The 17,370-nt window shown below is 39.6% G+C and overlaps 1 protein-coding gene across 1 annotated transcript in view; it reads right to left on the bottom strand.

Moving 5' to 3' along the window:
- CACNA2D3 (calcium voltage-gated channel auxiliary subunit alpha2delta 3) overlaps positions 1–16,979 on the bottom strand; it is a 1,571,161-nt gene extending 1,554,182 nt beyond the window's left edge. The window contains exons 1-2 of the mRNA XM_029600901.1: positions 16,601–16,979; positions 15,869–15,950 (exon numbers count right to left, since the gene is read on the bottom strand). Of these exons, the coding sequence (XP_029456761.1) occupies positions 15,869–15,950; positions 16,601–16,719 (201 nt within the window). The 5' untranslated portion in view covers positions 16,720–16,979. The remainder of the gene's footprint in view (positions 1–15,868; positions 15,951–16,600) is intronic.
- Between the last annotated feature and the right edge of the window lie 391 nt (positions 16,980–17,370).

Raw genomic sequence — 17,370 nt, 5'->3', positions numbered from 1 at the left:
AGGGCTGTCGCGGCAGTCATCCCACTTGGCCCTAGAAGAGGCCCGATGCAGGGCCCTCTCAGAGCTCATCCTGTGCAGCCCGAGAAGAGAAGGCCTGACGCAGGGCCGTTGCAGAGTTTAACCCACATGGACTGAGAAAAAGAGGCCTGATGCAGGGCTGTCACGAAGCTCATCCCATGTGGCCTGAAAAGAGGAGGCCTGACACAGGGCTGTCATGGAGTTCATCCCGCATGGTTCGAGAAGAGGCCTATTGCAGCAAGGAGGCCCAGGAGAGAGGGAGAGCCCTGTTAGAGTGTGTAGGAGTGAGAAGCGTGTGTGTGTGTGTGTGTGTGTGTGTGTGTGTGTGTGTGTATGCATGACAGAGAGAGCATGGGAGTGAGAAGCCTATGTGTGTGTGTGTGTATGCATGAGACAGATTATGGGAGTGGGAAGCCTGTGTGCATGTTTGTGTGTGTGTGTATATGTGTGTGTGTGTGTGAGAGAGAGAGAGAGAAAGCATGAGAGTGAGAAGCCTGTATGTCATGTGTGTTGAGAGAGAAAGCATGTGGGAATGAGTCTGTATGTGTTTTTGAGACAGAGAGCATGTGGCGTTGAGAACCTGTGTGGGTGTGAGAGAGAGAAAGAGTAAGTGGGCATGACATCCTGTGGATGTGAGAGAGAGCAAGCATGTAGGACTGGGAGCCTGCATGTGAGAGAAAGCATGTAAGAGTGAGAGCCTGTATATGTGTGGGAGTGGGAATCTGCATGTGGGAGAGAGTATGTGAGAGTGGGAGCCTGGGTAAGAGAGAATGTGTGGGAGTGGAAGTCTGTATGAGGGAGGAAGGAAAGAAGACAGGAGAAGTGAGAAGAAACAGAAAGAATAAAAGAAACCTTGAAAAAGGAATTAGAAAAAGGCAGACAAGGGGAAAAAAGAGACTATGACCAGCTTATTAGAAAAATGAAATTATACAACGAAGGTAAAAAAAAAATTATTTTGACTTTCAGCAATTGAAATATGCCATCTTTGTGCATTTCTTATATATTTGTATTTTACATTTTCTTTAGTATTCCACTATTCACAGCGTCTGGTTTCTTGGGTTTTCCATTTCAATCTTGTCTGCATGTTTCTGTTTCAAATTTATAGTTTCTTATTCTGTATTTAGGGAATTAGCTAATTTATAATTTCTTATTCTGTCTGTGTTACGCATGTGTAACAGAGATACAGCATTTCAGCTAGTGTATAGTTTCTCTGTAGGGATTTGTAGCAGTCTGGCTTGTTTGCCCAGTAGGTGGTGTATTAATGTTCAAGGGCCTTGTGTAATGTTTACCTTGCTGCCTTTTCTTACATAAGATTGCTGCTGATGGTGTCCTGAGAGTTACTGCTGTTATGATATGGTATGGCAAGGTTCTAGATGGTTTTTAATTATATTTTTGTAGGGGTTTGCATTATTTCACAAAGTACTTGGCAGTGGAGGAAGTTTGTTTTGCTGTTACTGAGGTGACACCAGAATCTGAATATTTATTTTTTTTTGCATGTTGGGTTATAATATGAATAATCCTAGTTCTGCTCTGCACCCATTGCAAATCTTAAATTCTTATGATTATTGCTGTTTTATTGTAATCATGATATATTCTACATTTTTAGAAACAGGATTCATAAAAGAATTCACTGATATTCGTTTTATTATGTGATTGGATCCAATGTTTCTATGAAGTGTTTTTTGTTTACTTTTTATATGATGCATCACTCATGATGCATGATGGCTGTTGCAGACTACAAAGAAATCCATTGTCAGTTGCATTCTAAGGTATTATTTATCAATAAGAGTACAGCTAGTACTATATGCCTACTGCCCACCCATGTTGTCCGTAGGCCCTCCAAAAAATTCAGTTCTGGCTATGCCATATCCCGGCGCGCACAAATCTACGCCCGATTTTATAACATGCGCTCGCAGCCGCGCACATGTTATAAAATCCGTGGTCGGCGCGCACAAGGATATGCACACTTGTGCACCTTGCGCGCGCCGAGACCTAGGGGAGCCCCGATGGCTTTCCCCGTTCCCTCCGTCCTCGGAGGGAACTTTCCTTTCACCCCCACCTTCCCCTCCCTTCCCCTATCTAACCTGCCCCCCAGCCCTACCTAAATCCCCCTCTACCTTTATTATTTAAGTTGCGCCTGCCGGCCAAGTGCCGATGCGCAATCCCCCAGCCTAGCGAGCCTTTGGAGGCCTCTGGCCATGCCCACTCCCTACCCCTTTTTTCAAGCCCCAGGACATACGCGCGTCCCGGGGCTTGCGCACGTCTCTGAGCCTATGCAAAATAGGCTCAGTGCGAGCAGGAGGGATTTAAAAGGGTTACGCGCGTATATTACGCGTGTAACCCTTTTAAAATCTGCCCCTGTGTGCACAATTTGCCAAAATTGAAAAAAACATGAAAATTTTAAAAAATGGGCTCATTCGTCCCTTTGCACCCATTTGTTTCAAATGAATGCACATCCCTATCACCTGCCTCTTCATTGCAATGAAATTGTCTGTCCCAACAATTAATGTTGCTGAAATAGAGATTTTGGTGCCATCCAAAAACAATCATATTTCAAATTCAATTTAAAATGTCACCGCTTTCTAGGGATGTGGATTTGTTTGTAATAAGTGCGAAAAATGAAATAAATGAGGCCACCATAATGATGCTGGCTACAGCAGAGGTAGGCAGCAAAGTGACTATTTATTTATTTAAAAATTCTTATTAACCACATCCCCGAAGATCACCCAAAGTGATTACTTTGGCGTTGTCCTCAGATAGTCAGCACCATTTTTAAAGATTCAAGTGCCAGCATAGGAGATTGTAGTCTATGTTCCTGCCCTTATCATTCTTTTTAACTGGACCAGACATATGGGAGTAAATTGGGACCAGGGAAGGTGATTCCTGCTCCCACCACATATTTACAGGGGTCAGGAGGTGCCTGATTAGGCCTTAGCTGAGCCTGGAGAGGCCCAGCCAGCCAGCCAGCCAGGCCCAGGCCCCAGGTTGGATTTTACAGGGCAGAAGTGGGGTTGGAGGGCCTTGGGTGGTTGGATTTGGTATTTTTTTTGTATGTTTGCTTTGTGCTTAATTTTTTGGGGGGGTTCAGGAAATTAATCAAATGAAAAAAATATCATTAAATGAAAATTAAAAAAAAGAAATTCTGAAACCAAAAACTGACTGGACCAAAAATGTTTGGGCTGCATATCCCTACTGTTTTGTTTCTATTATTTCTTCATGATTTTTAACAACACAATTTGCATTATGTTAACATTATTAATACATGACTATTGAGTTTGTTCACTTTACATTAAACTGGATTGTCAAGCAGAATAATTAGGTCAGTTCAATGTACTTCATTGTATTCTCCTGGGAAGCCTGCTTACCACACATTAAAATTAGCAGGTTTTTGAAACCAACTTTTTATAAGGAATGAGACTTCAGAATTACTCTACATTATACAGTCAGGTTACAAAAGGAATTTAATCATCTTTTCTAAGCTTTGAGGGTTTTCAACAGCTGTTCCCTTCCAAGAACTTCTGTAGTAAAGCTGGCTACAGTTCATCATAAATGTATACAGTAGTTTTATGGTGAATGTTAGAACTATTATCTACTATACAAAATTTTAGCATTTAATTATAGAGGTAATGACACTTGCAAATGTTAGGTATTGATTAGCGGTTGCCTTGCTTAATGTTAATGACTATAAGCCAAGCTTCACAAAGCTGAATCTATTCATGAATCTTTCTACCTTCACCGTCAAGGTAATTTGCATGAAGACCAGCACTTTTTAACCTTGAAATGTTAGCATTTTCCAATACAGGATGTGAAAACAGACAACCATAAGTGCATTAAGTAGGGAAATTAGCATTCATTTCCTTTCGAGAGCTATTTTTTTCCAGCCTGACCCTTCACTAGAAAATCTCCAGATTGAAGAGAGTTATAGATAATGCATTTATTAAAAACTTCTGATGCCATCTCAAGCATAAGGCTATATGTATTGACATAACACTTTAACCTTTAAAATCACAGACAATGTAATTTTGCACTTGCAAAATCCTGCATAGCAGCAGATGATTCGGCTATGAGTGGGTGGATATTTTGGCATGGTTTCTATTAGATATGTTTTCTCTGTTCTAAAATAATGGATAACAAGGCAGATATGGCCTGCATATCTTTTACTTTTTATCAAGCCAATAATAAGAAACGAAATGTTTTATTCTACTGCTATTAGTTAAGAATGTGATGTGCTACAAAAGAGGGGTGTTTAGAGATTAAAAAAACACTGATAGATTTGAGGTAAGAACAATTTTGTGACTGTGTAGCCGACAAAATTCTTGTAATATATTATAATTTGTTATAAATAAATTGAAGATTACAATTTGTTAAAATCAGATACATAATGAAATTGTATAAAATAGCTTTATCCAACTAGCCCAATGTGATTTGCAACCATTCAGTTTAAAAAACTATATGCATAAATACAGCCCAGCCAACAATCCATTCCTAATCACATTTTCTTTTGTTTATTTTGAATAAAAGGAAATGTTAGATTACTCCATTAAAAATATATACAATTCTATAAGATTGATTATAATTAGAGGAATGCAGTGATATATCAGGATGATAGACCTCTTCCAGACATTAAAATGCTAATCCATTATGCATGACAATACAGCTACTGAAATGACATATTGCAAATGTGACAATGAGTTCCAATGCAGATAAACCCAGTATCAATGAACTAGGTCTGACCATATGCAGTAAATAACCTGCACTAACAGCTGGTATTTGTCAGAGCTGGCTTTAGCTGGTGGTGCCCTATGCGGATGGGGAAAAATGGTGGCTTGTATGCCCTCTGGAGATCCAAAGATCAGGGCAGTGTTCCACTGACATTTTATTTATTTTTTATATTCTGCTTTTCAGCACTTCAAAATGTACATCAAAGCAGATTACATTCAGGTACTAGAGGTATTTCCCTATCCCCACAGGGCTTACAAAATAACAGCCGGATTTTAAATCCCCCCCGCGTGTAAAATCCGACCTTTACGTAAGTGGCCGGGCCTTGCTCGCACCGAGCCTATTTTCAGAAAGGCCCGGCCACGCATGTAAAGGCTGGTACGTGCATACGTGTTGGCCTTCCTGCAAGGGGCGAGCCTGGGGGTGTGTTCTGGGCGGGCCGGGACAGCAGCATTGCTCGCTGTCCCAGCTGCCGGCATGCGCAACTTACTTCAGGTCGGGCCCTGAAGTAAGTTAGGAAAAAAAAAAAGGTAGGAGAGGGGAAGGGGATGGAAGGCTAGGGTAGGGGGTAGGGACATTCCCTCCCAGTCCGCTCCTAAATTGGAGCAGACTGGGAGAGAAATGGGGAAGGCTGCGATGTGTCACCATGCAAAACTAGCAAAAATCTACCCCCCTCCTTGCCGATGTGTGCATGTTATAAAATTGCTGTGTCCCTGTGTGCGTGTGCACCTATTAAAATCTACCTCATACTTTGTACCTGAGGCAATGGAGGGTAAAGTGACTTGCCCAAGGAGTGACAGTGGGATTTGAATGCTGGTTTCCCTGGATATTAGCCCACTGCTCTAACCAGTGGTGGCCCTAATGAAATGGTGCCCTGTGCAGCCACATCAGTCAAGCGTCTTGTGAAGAGATAGTGTCTATTAGGAAGGCAATAGGTTGTTTTTTTTTAGCATTGTACTCAAAATTACTGACACCAGGAACTTTTGTAGAGTTACTGAAGGTGAGGGGTAATTGAATAAAAAACAGTTATTTTTATGATTTTGTTCTTACAGTGTGCACAGCACTGCACAAGATAACCAGAGAAGTAAATAGAAGGATACAGTAAATGCCTGAACACAATTCATAGAGGAACAATTGGTGAGTTTCCTTCCCTGAGAAAGCTTGCACTCAAAATATGAAGAAATGGAGAATTAAAAAGATATAAGGATAGTGTTGTGGGAGTCTCAGTTTAGTGGACCCTTGGGCCGACCTGCTGGAGACTAGGAAGAGATGGACAATGTCTCTGATGAACAGCGGGCCGGGAGGCAGATGTTCAGGCGGGACGTAGATGCTCTTCACCCTGGAAGCTGGTGCTCCCTCGGGAGGAGCCTGTAGGAGCCCAACCGCTGGGACTTAGGTGGCTTCACCCTTGGAAGCCGAAGCCCCCCCGGGAGGAGCCCGTAGGGGCCCAGCCGCTGGGACTTAGGCGGGTTTTGGATCAGGACAGGTAACTGGAACCAGACTAGGACAGTAGAAATACTGTAACTGGGATCGGGTTCTGGAACCAGGCAGGAACTGTAGCAGGGCTCGGGTACTGGAACCAGGCAGGAACTGTAGCAGGGCTCGGGTACTGGAACCAGGCTGGAACTGTAGCAGGACTCTGGTAGGAACCAAGCAGGTACTGTAGCAAGCAGGCAGGCAGGAACCAAGCAGGTACTGTAGCAGGAATGGAGCGACGTAGCCAAGCGGGTCACTCCAGGGTGCAACGCAACAGGAAACCAAAATGCTAACCCGTTGCAAGACAAAGGCTGGATGGCCGCGGCCGGCTTATCAAGGCCGTGGCGTCTGACGTCAGGAATTGGGCGGAGTCAGTACTGGCGGGAAACGGGTTACAAAGGCGCCCAAATGGCACGCGCGTGCGCCTAGGAACAGGGCGTCCACCAGAACCTTCACGGCGGCGCTGCCCCAGCGGGGACGCCGCCAAACAGGCCGCAAGCCAGGCCTCCAGAGGCAGGAGCAGGTCCAGGAATCAAGAGGTAAGGGCCTGGCTGCGGTGCTCGCGGCCAGGACCGCAATAGATAGTGTCAGTTATAGGAAGGGTACATTTTTCCTATTCTTATTTTGCTTAAAACAAGAACTCTGTGATGGGAATAAGCAGGCTTGGACTATGTTATAGAGAACAGGGCTAAACCTAGCTAGTCCTAGACCCCAGTGGAATCCTTCCGTAACCGCCACTAAACTGATTGTAGCTGTCGGCTACTGATTTTCAGGGAGTTCCGTTTAATATGCACAGTGGAGATCAACACCTTTAAAATAGGCTCAACAAGCCAGAAAAAATGTTTAAGGCTCAACAAATTGGTTCGACAAACTTGATTCAAGAAAAATCAGAAAATCTGAAGCAGATATGAAAGTCAGTTTGAGATCTTAAAACAAAAATCCAAAGTGGCTGTCGTCAATTTGGCAAATCCACTTCAGAATTTCCCAGACTAGAAAACAGATTCTCTGATCCATCAAGTGAAGCAGGGTGGGAGTCGGGGGTTTCAAGAGAGACTGTTTTCTATTATACTAGTGCTTTCAGCCTCTTCTGTGAGCGAATGGCCATTGCCTATGATAGGGGGAGGAAATGATATTCACAGGGGATTTCCAGAAAATTTGTTATATTCATCCAGCTTGAACCAGGCTGAAATACAACGGGTTTGAGCTCAACTTTGAACTGTTTGCACACTCTACACAAAGAGGGTAAAATCATATGACTAAAATACAGTGCTGATTGAAACCCCCCAGTAAAATAGTCTGGTATGGACGCAGCTTGGAGAATTGCACATCCGAAGGACGTCCAGAGGCCAGATGGAGCTGAAATCTCAATGTATGGAGAAAAAAAAAAAGTCTAATTTCAAAGAAGATTTCAGGGAAGAAAGTGCAAAAAGGACTGTTGCTAAAGGGTTTTTTCCATCCTAATATGCATCTTTATTGTGTTATTTAGCTGTTTAATGTCAGCTTGATTACTCTGAATGCAGCATTTGTGCTGATCACAAACTTTCTGGAGCATGAAAACAAATGCCATTTTTTGAACCTGGATGACTATCTAAAATCACAAGCACATGTGTGAAGGGGGGATAGTCGAGCCATTATGACCCCTGCATGTTTCCCCCACATCACAACTGTCTCTGCCTTCTGGACCATGGCTAAAATTCTCACCGCCAATAAAGTTTTAATATAGCATTAAAATAATATCTAAGAAGATTACCTGCCACATCCACCAATTATATTTGTGCTTGTTTTAGTCTGCACTAGCACCAGTAGCTTCGGCAGTACTTCAGAGCCTCCTAGTCTGCATATTCTGTCTCTTGTGTACTCTGTGCCAAAATTAATTCTGAAAACTTGTGTGTTGAAACAACTGGTTATGTTGTCACTATCATTCTTTTCGCTACGGATTAATGCCTCAAGAAAAAAACTCCCTTACTGAAGAGTGTCCCACATGTTTGAATTTCTGAAAATAACTTCCCTGGTGAACTGTGCACATTATAATAATATAAGGGCTTGTGCACCCACTGCTATAAATATTCACTGGGACTACAATTTAATGGAACAAAAAGCAGATGGGATTTCAAATTAACTTGCAAAACTTGCACAGGAATTCAGCAAGTTATGGAATGCAGTATTGTAGGGCTTCCAATAAATACATCCTATTAACAAAATCAGCATAATAAGCATTTATATTTGGCTGTTTATTATTTTACAAAAATAAAAGCAAGTAAAAGAATAAATGGTATAGGCAGGAAAAAAAATGCTTTCTGCGGCTTTCTCAGACTTGCTCTCTGTGCCCCATAAATGTACAAATAATTATAGGTGCTACATTTCTTTTACATTAATTTTTTTTATCTGGCAAGAATAGTGATAGTCATAACTACTTTAAAAGATTTCCTTTCAAGGTTCTGGATATCATCCTATAAACTTCATGCATCCTAAGCTGAGCCTCATGATTTTCTCTTATTAATTGTACATTGCTGGAACCAAACTATGTAATTAAGCTGCATTAAGTGCACAATTCAACAATTTGCATAATTTAATATTTCTTTCCACCTAATGTGAATATGAGGACACTAAAATGTGGAACAAAAGAAAACCAAAAGGATTGAAAACTGAATACGTGAGAAGAGCAAGAAAGAAAACACAGTTACTGTCAAGAAACAATGGACGGCATTTCTTTAAATCAATACAAAATGGACTTGTAAGGAATTAAAGTCACTGTTTTATGTGTTTTAAAACTAATGATAGATGCACTGTAAGTTCTCTGTTAATTGATCTAAACCACAGAACACTGCTCTTACATTTCTAGAGTATTGTCAGATCCTACAAGATGCAGCAAAATACCTAAATGGACTTCAATGTAAGTGTCCAAAAAAAGGTTTGAAAAGGGTGTAGAGTCGAAAAGTGCAGTAGATCATGAATCTTTAAGCTATGAAACAGCAAGTGGCAAGAGGGCAGTGGGCAGACCTGAAGGGTCGGTATGGGAAGAGGGAGACATTCCAGTCCTCCGCTAATCACGAGGGGAAGGAGAGGGGGGGGGGTCATAAGTGGGGCAAATGTGAGCAATCCCTAAACATCGCGTCCCAATATTACAGTAAAGAAATTAACTAGGTTTCTTTTTATTAATTTAACTTTGTTTTTTCTGAATCATTTGTCATTGATGTATGCCCTTTTCATATTGTATATTTATTGTAAGGTGCCAAGGGAAGCCCTAAATGTCATTATTAAGAGATTAACTTAGAAATGAAGTGTTTATATAATATTAGAGTTTGGAGAAATGAATTTTTAGTAAGTGCTAAATACTGATACACAGCATCAGTTTTCATACTAGTTATCATATATATCTGCTTAGTACTCAAGTAAATATCTCTCTCTCTATATATATATATATATATATATGTATCTATTCTTGTGTACGTATGTGTGTATGTGTGTACAAGCAACCAAAAAATAGAACACCATCAAATTATAATTTAAAAATTAATTTTTAAAGGATTAATTTTTAAAGGCAGCTCATCACCAGTTCATCACCAATTCATAGATTCTTGGCAAAACAATTGACTATAGTTATGCAGAAATGGCTTAGACAAAAACATTTAATCATTGCTGGCAAAAACATCCAAGGTGTTCATAAGTATCCCATAACCTGTGCTTTTAACATGCTTATTTTAAATTCATAAACTTCAATTGCTACAAAAAAACAAAATATTTTCCTTAAATTTTGATGATGCCATATTCTTATACAAAGAAAAGTCTAACTTATCCCGACAGGACTCCTTTCATGATGACAAAAAAGAGCAAAGCAAAGAAAAAGAATTAAGCATATGTCATAGGCCAACTTCTTCATCATACACTGGCCCGCTCATAAGACACCATAAACTAAATATTCTCCAAAAACCTCCCGCCCATCTGACAAGAAATAGCCAATCATTGTTGCTTACAAAATTAAAGGCAAATACTAGGTAGGGAATTTACTAACTTCAAAAAATGTAAATGAGATATATTATAGAAAATACCCTTTTCATCCAATCTACAACAAAGCTTCCCATTCTATGGTCTGATTAAGGTCATTAGGCTGAACTGTTTGCCAGTCAAATTAAAAAATTGCTACCATTGCTCTAAATGCAAGGACACATTTCCCCCTGACCTTAAATAGGAGTTTCTGTACTACAAAAAAATCATAGTTGCTGTAAATCATGATATTCCTTCCAATGTTTAAGTTCTAATTTATTCATCCAAATGCAGCTCTTATGTTGGATTATGCAAGATTTGATGACATGTTTAGTGTAGCCTACATATATTTTCTGACATGGACAGATGATAGGATATACTATTTGTTTTGTCTCACTATCAAAATGTCCTGGAAAATGGTACAAAGTTGGATGTGTAAATGTTGTTACTAGTAAATAATGGGGTGTTTTGTATAATATTATCTCTTATATACATTTTTTGAAGTTAGTTATTCTTACCTAGTATTTGCCTTTTAATTTTGTAGACATCAGTGCTTAGCTATTTGCCGTCAGATGGGCAGGAAGGTTTTGAAGTATATTTAGTTTCTGGTTTCTTATGAGATGGCCCGCAGTATGATGAAGTTGGCCTGTGACATAGGGAGATATGCCTAATTTTTTTGCTTTGAATTTTTTTGCTCTTTTGTCTTCATGAAAGGAGTCCTATTGGGATAAGACTGTTTCTTTGTATAAGATTGTGGCGTCAAAAACATTTAAGAAAAACATTTTGTTTCATTGTAGCAATTGAAGTTTATTGCTTTAAAATAAGCACTTTGAAAGCACAGGTTGTGGGACACTTACGAACATTTTGGATGTTTTTGCCAGTAATGATTATAACATTTTTTGTAAGCCATTTCAGCATAACTGTAGTCAATGATTTTGCCAAGAGGCTATAAGTTGGCTATGAACTGGTGATGAACTGGCTTTTCATCCTTTAAAAATGTATAATTTATAATTTGATGGTGTTCTCTTTTTTATTTTTGCTTATTGTTTATGCACTTTTAGAAAACACTGATCCTGTCTGGCTGCTAATTTGTGTATACAGCCATATATATAGCTACACAAGCACTATACACAAATGTTAATAAATGAACCTGCATTTCTATAATTAATGTACTTACATCCTCTGTGCGTTAATAAAAATGCTATCTGTGTATTCTTCCTACATAATGGAATCATCACTCTAATTTTTATGGCTCCAGTTTCTGTAATACCTTTCTGGTTATACCTTAAATGATTTGTGCTGTCAACTTCTTGTTTATTTTTTTTCCCAGGGTTTTAAACTTGTGCTATATTTTAGTTCTTATTTATTTATCATTTTAGTCATTGCTTCAAGTACATGGCTTGAAATTTGACTGCGGTTCTAATTTTTATGTTTCTTTTATGGTGTTATTTTTATGTGTTGTATCTTGCCTTGGGCAGTTGGAAAAGTGTGTTCTAAATTTGAGAAGTAAATCATAAATAAATAAAGTATTCACTACCAGGAATACTGAATACTTTACATGTTGGAGTTGCATACATACAAGAAATATGTTCACTCAAGACCAGCACTTGACCTTTTCAGAGAGTAGTGGGTACATGGAACAGCCTCCCCTTGGAGGTGTTGGGGACCTTTTTGTTTGTTATAAAAATAAATAAATAAAAACCCACTGATAAATTCCCAGGAAAAAGATAAAATAAAAACTGAATATGAAGGTCCCTAAGTGTACTGTGTTAAAAACACATCAGTACTGTATATCTACAGAAAAATTTGTATGCACAATTCTGCATTTATGTGTGCAGTTACCAGTGCTGTTGAGAATCAACTTTTGTTAAATCTCCCCCCTGTAACAATTTATATGAACATAATGGACAATAACAATACAATCCTCTTAATAGAATGCCTGATAAAATTAGTAATGTAACCTTATACTAAGGTAACACCTTCTCCATAGGAGATGAAAAGGTTGGCGCTATAATGACTGATACTTGACTCCAGGAATTCTATATCTTGCCAGTAAATTTCTAACACAATCAGCATTAGATTTGAAATAATACCCACCCAATGAACTTTGAAAGGTGGTAATACAGTTCCTTTAACTAAGGTAACCTCTAAAACATTTCATGTATCATCGCCAGGTTAAACAAAGCACTGCGGTAATGGAATATAATCTTTATAGTAAGGTCTTGGGTCTCAGCTCTAGCAAGTGGGAGTATAATGTAATTCTTAAATAACTCTGGAGATCTGGTCTCGCAAAGCACACGATTGTTCACATAATCACAACCATGTTTGAAAAATGCAATACATGTTTTATGAATACTTTGTTCCCTTATTCCTTGAACAATTTCAGTCCAAATATCAAATGGGCCAGCTAATTAAAATCTATATTGAATGAAAGACTCCAACAGCATTTTCTAATTACTGAAGGAGCACATTTTTACAGCATCTTCTTTGGTATCAAATCTAGACAGCCACTAAATGAGATCCACCTTCAGTGCAAAATACAGACCCCCCTCGATCCCTTTTTCAGTATTTATAATGCAGAATTTAGTAATAATGAATTACAAATCAAAAACATGGATTCATCTCCAAGAAAAGCCAGTTGAGATAAAAGCAAGTTTTCACGTAATTTACAAGTGTAGAAATAGTCAAAGTTCTGGATTTAAACTAAAAATTGCTGCTGTGGGAAATACAGTCTGAAAAAGTGAAAATAGCTTATATCCCTGTCTGATATTTGTGCTAGATTGCTAGCCATGGGACAATGCTGGATAATATTCCTCTCTTTGTATCTGGTTTAAAATATGACTGGGAGTAACATAAAATTAATTTTTACATTCACACACAGAGCACATGGGCTGTGGAAAATAGCCATTTCTAACACTGATGTGGGGCTAATTCTACTGCTGGAAAACTGCACAGTGACATTTTACCCCAAGTGCAAAAATCACAATAAAAAATCGGTTGGCCTTGTATATTACTTCAATAGTAATACTAAATGAGCTAATCGTGATTAATGTTATTGCAGCTATGAATATCAAATGATTTCATAATCATTAGCCACTTATTATAATGTTTTACTTTGCTAAATCCTACTAAACTTCTGTTCTGAAACAGAATGTGCTAGTATGCACAGCAATCCCACCCACTACTTTCTAGGATGCTGGTGCACAAGGCTCAGGTCACATTGGGCCTGATTCACTAAGATTTTATTTTTTTTCCCGATAGAGGCAGAATGGGAGAAAACCCTTGGTGGATATGGCCCAGAGATTGCTCGGTGGCCTGCAGTGAACTGCAGTGGTGGTTCTTCTTTATAAGTTCTCCCCATATGACATACACATTTGAATGGCGATTTTCTTTCAACAGACAATAGCATTATAGCAATAAACATGTAACTAATTCCTGTCGGTAGGAGATGGCGCTAGCAACCTTTGCAACACCGAAGCTTCAACGCATTCCCATCTAATGAAATTACTACTGCAGGTGACTTGTACCTCCATTCTGGCACTGAGGGCTGATAATTACCCCAGTCATAATCAATAAACATGATGTACTAGGGTAATATAGAATTTCCAGGACATAATGCCTAGAAAAACTGGGTACAAAATACTTAGAAATGGTTGAAATCTATTCAATTTACAACATATCGGGGGGGGGGGGGGATTCAGTCAACAAGGAATACTGAGATACCTGATATTTTTTAACTTTCATGGAACCATCTTAACATAATGCATGGATTACTTCAGAGTCCAGTAAACATAATGCTTACATTTCTGTACAAGCCAGACCATAAAATCCTGCACTGGGTCCCCAGAAAGCCAGAAACAACAAACGAACATCAAGAACAGCTGGGACCAATCACACAACTGTCAGGGGGCAGATGTGGTAGAAAGAAAAGATTTTGCCAGTGAATATAAGCACAGAGAAGAGAAGCTGGTGACTTTAGCAGGTACATGAAGCATCATGTCAGCTTCCATCAGCCTTTCACATGGCAACCAAAGGGAAAGAGCCTTCCAACTTCTCAAAATTAAAGGGGAAGGCTTCTCATCATTTTATACCAAAGCAAATATCCCCTCATAATTAACAATAGTATCATTTTCAGGAGGATGATAGAGCTTTAGCAGAGGCATTTTATGAATTTTTAGCAGCTATAGAAAAACAAACAGATGAGTCAGGGTCTTTTTCAATAAAGGTTGGGGGTTTTTTTTGTTTTTTTTCATAGGCATACAATGGGGAAGGTGCTTTTTTAAAAGATCTTCTGTACTATCAGATATTCAGCAATGTACATGCTGCTCCAGAATGGTTTTAAAATATATTTTTGTTTAGAAAAGTTTTTCATATTCTGTAATAGGTCAATGATTGTCAAATTTAACATACCTTTAGTCTCACTAAGGTATACAACAAACATGTGTTGTGCATTTCTACAGCAATTTAAAAACTAAAACTATATAGCAGAGTGCAAATAATTTCGCACTGTTTGCCAAGTATTTTTTTAGCAATACTGTTAGAAAGTCAGAGCCTTAAGGTGCTGTTGTTGTCAGTGCAGTACATGAGGCATGGTATAAGAGTTTTAACTATCTCATAAACAGAATTCATTACAGTACCTTTTAAAACACTTTCATAAATAATCATATTCAACAAATCACCCCTACCCACCCCCTGCAAAAAAAAAAAAAAAAAATCCCACATATTTTTGTAATGCAAAAGTTCTATGACATAACTTTTTGATCCCTGGTCTAGGCCTTGCCTGGGATTCAAAATCAACCTCAGATTTTATCAACACTCCCAAAGTCAATTGTTTCACACATAAACACTGTGAGGAAGGAAGAGGAGAGGGAAATAAACTGTCTAGGAATGGTAGTTTTAACACAAGGCTACATACTTAAAAGCGAAAAGATGCAGTTCTCGATAAAGGTCTAATAATCACTGCTCTGACCTTATTACTCTGCAGAATTATTCAGACTTGGACCAATTGCTCAAGTTTGTGCTGTGCTGTAGCCTAGGAGGTTATTACCTAGCTTGCGCAGCTGAGCAGCAAGATAACCACATTGGCTCCCCTTATCTGTAATGATGTAATACATCCCAGCACCGGGTTGAGATGATTGGGGAATAATGGGATTCTATGAACTGCAGGGAAGAGAAACCGTGCAACCCCCCACCCCTCTTCACTCTGATATAGTAAACTAGGTGTCTACAGCACAGGATAAAGACAATTATGAAAAGAAGCAGCAACTCAGCTCACTGTATAAAGTTAGCGTTATTCACCGAGGAGTGTCTGTGACCTCCAGGAAATGGGAACATCTCCATAGGCATTCAACTTCATGCTGCAGCTCGGGCGTTTACAAGTCTGCTCTATGCTACTGCTGTTTAGCATTAAGTGCCATCTAAAAATAACCAGGTAATTAAGCCACCAAACAGTGCAAAGAGGCAGTAGGCACCGACTGGATAGAATATTCAAAGCCAAGACCTCTGGCAGATTCTGCCACCACTCTCTCCCCCATGATTTTTTACTCCTCCCTGACTGTTTAGGAATAATTTCAAAAAATCCATTCGCCTCCATTTTTGTACCGAAAGCATTGCTTGATTATCATCTCAAGTATCAAAATAAGAATTAAAAAAAAACCAAACAAACCCTTACCTTCTGCAGAAGTTGTGAACCTGAATACTTCGCTGCAATGGATTTGATCTCCCCACCAAAAGCTGAGGCCCAGAGCTTTACCCTATGGGGGAAAAGAGAAAAGAGTCGGGAAAAATAATGCATGAGCAACATCCTATTGCTTCCGCTGGACACCGACTGCACAATTTTGCATTTAATAAGCGCTGTTATAAAAAAAAAAAATTCAAACACAGCAAAAGAGCAAGGACAAGAGCGATTCGGAAGTCCATGTGAGTTCCATCGCAAGGTAAGGCCTCACTCGAAACTAAAAAAGCTTCACTGGGTATGTTATGAAATCCCTTGATTTAGCGGGTAGACCCGGCATATTAAACAAACCAGAAATGGTGATGAAGTGATCAGTTGCAATAATTTAGTAATGTGAATACACAGCAAAAAAAAAAAAAATTGTTCTGGGAGTGGAGGGAAGAGGGTCTAATTAAACGGCACTGATGTTCTTGCTGTTTAATTCATCAGCATAAAAAAAAAAAAATAATAAAGACTTCACTACAGAATAACCCCTAATCCCTAATAACTAACTAGCAGCCTTTCTTCAGATTTAGTAAGAGAGAAAGAAGAATTTAAGCTTTGCTGTAAAGGAAAAAAAAAACATCTGCAATAACAAAAAAAAAAAACAACTTGTGCACTGGCATGCAAGTTGTTAGCACAAATTTAGCCCTGGAGAGGATGCTGACAGCAAAATTGCAAGGCACTTACACAGATAACGGGATTTGCTGCTCTGATCCAACCACATCCACCAGCAAGGTATTGAAAGCTATCCAAATCAGAAAGAAGGCACCCCAAAACGCATGCACAGCTTTCAGAATCCCCTGCATGGTTTCTCTCTCTCTTTGCCCAAGAAGATCTGTAAAATGAAAGCACAGCTTTTTTTTCAGTGGCAGAATGCCGCCTCTCTAAGCCTCTCCAAAAGCAGACGTGAAGAAATCACAGCTGCTCATTTATCATCCATCCTAGAATGGTCCTCGGCATAATGGAAGAGAAAGCTCTCCCCCGACTTGAAAACTATTGTGTCCTTGGTAACAGCGAGCGCTCCTCTGTCACTACTGCAGACGCTCGCGTGTGTGTAGTTCTTTACAACTCCGCAGTAAGCGGTGTTCTGGAGTTACTTCCGTGACCTACCGCTGCTCCAAAGTGCCCTTAGCAGCAAGCAAGCAGACTCTATTGATTCCAGCCGTTGTAGGCTGTCTTCTTTGCAATTACCGCTCACTTTACAAATGGAAAAGCGGCTCCTTTCGGTTCCATGTAAAACCCTCCAGCCTTCATCCCGTATCGTGTCCTGCAGGGCTGGTTCACTGAAGCAAGAGCGGGCATTAATGGGAAAGTGCTGACAAATGACAAGCAGGAAGGGCAGGACGGGATGCGAGATGGTCTGGGAGGGAAAACGTGTGTGTGTGTGTGTGTGTGAGAGAGCGAGAGAGAGAACCGGGGCTCGGGTCTTCCTGGCTTGGCAGTGCCAGCGTTGAAGG

Source organism: Rhinatrema bivittatum, chromosome 4, assembly GCF_901001135.1.
Source record: "Rhinatrema bivittatum chromosome 4, aRhiBiv1.1, whole genome shotgun sequence".
Taxonomy (NCBI): Eukaryota; Metazoa; Chordata; class Amphibia; order Gymnophiona; family Rhinatrematidae; genus Rhinatrema; species Rhinatrema bivittatum.
This window is presented reverse-complemented; position numbering and strand designations above follow the sequence as displayed.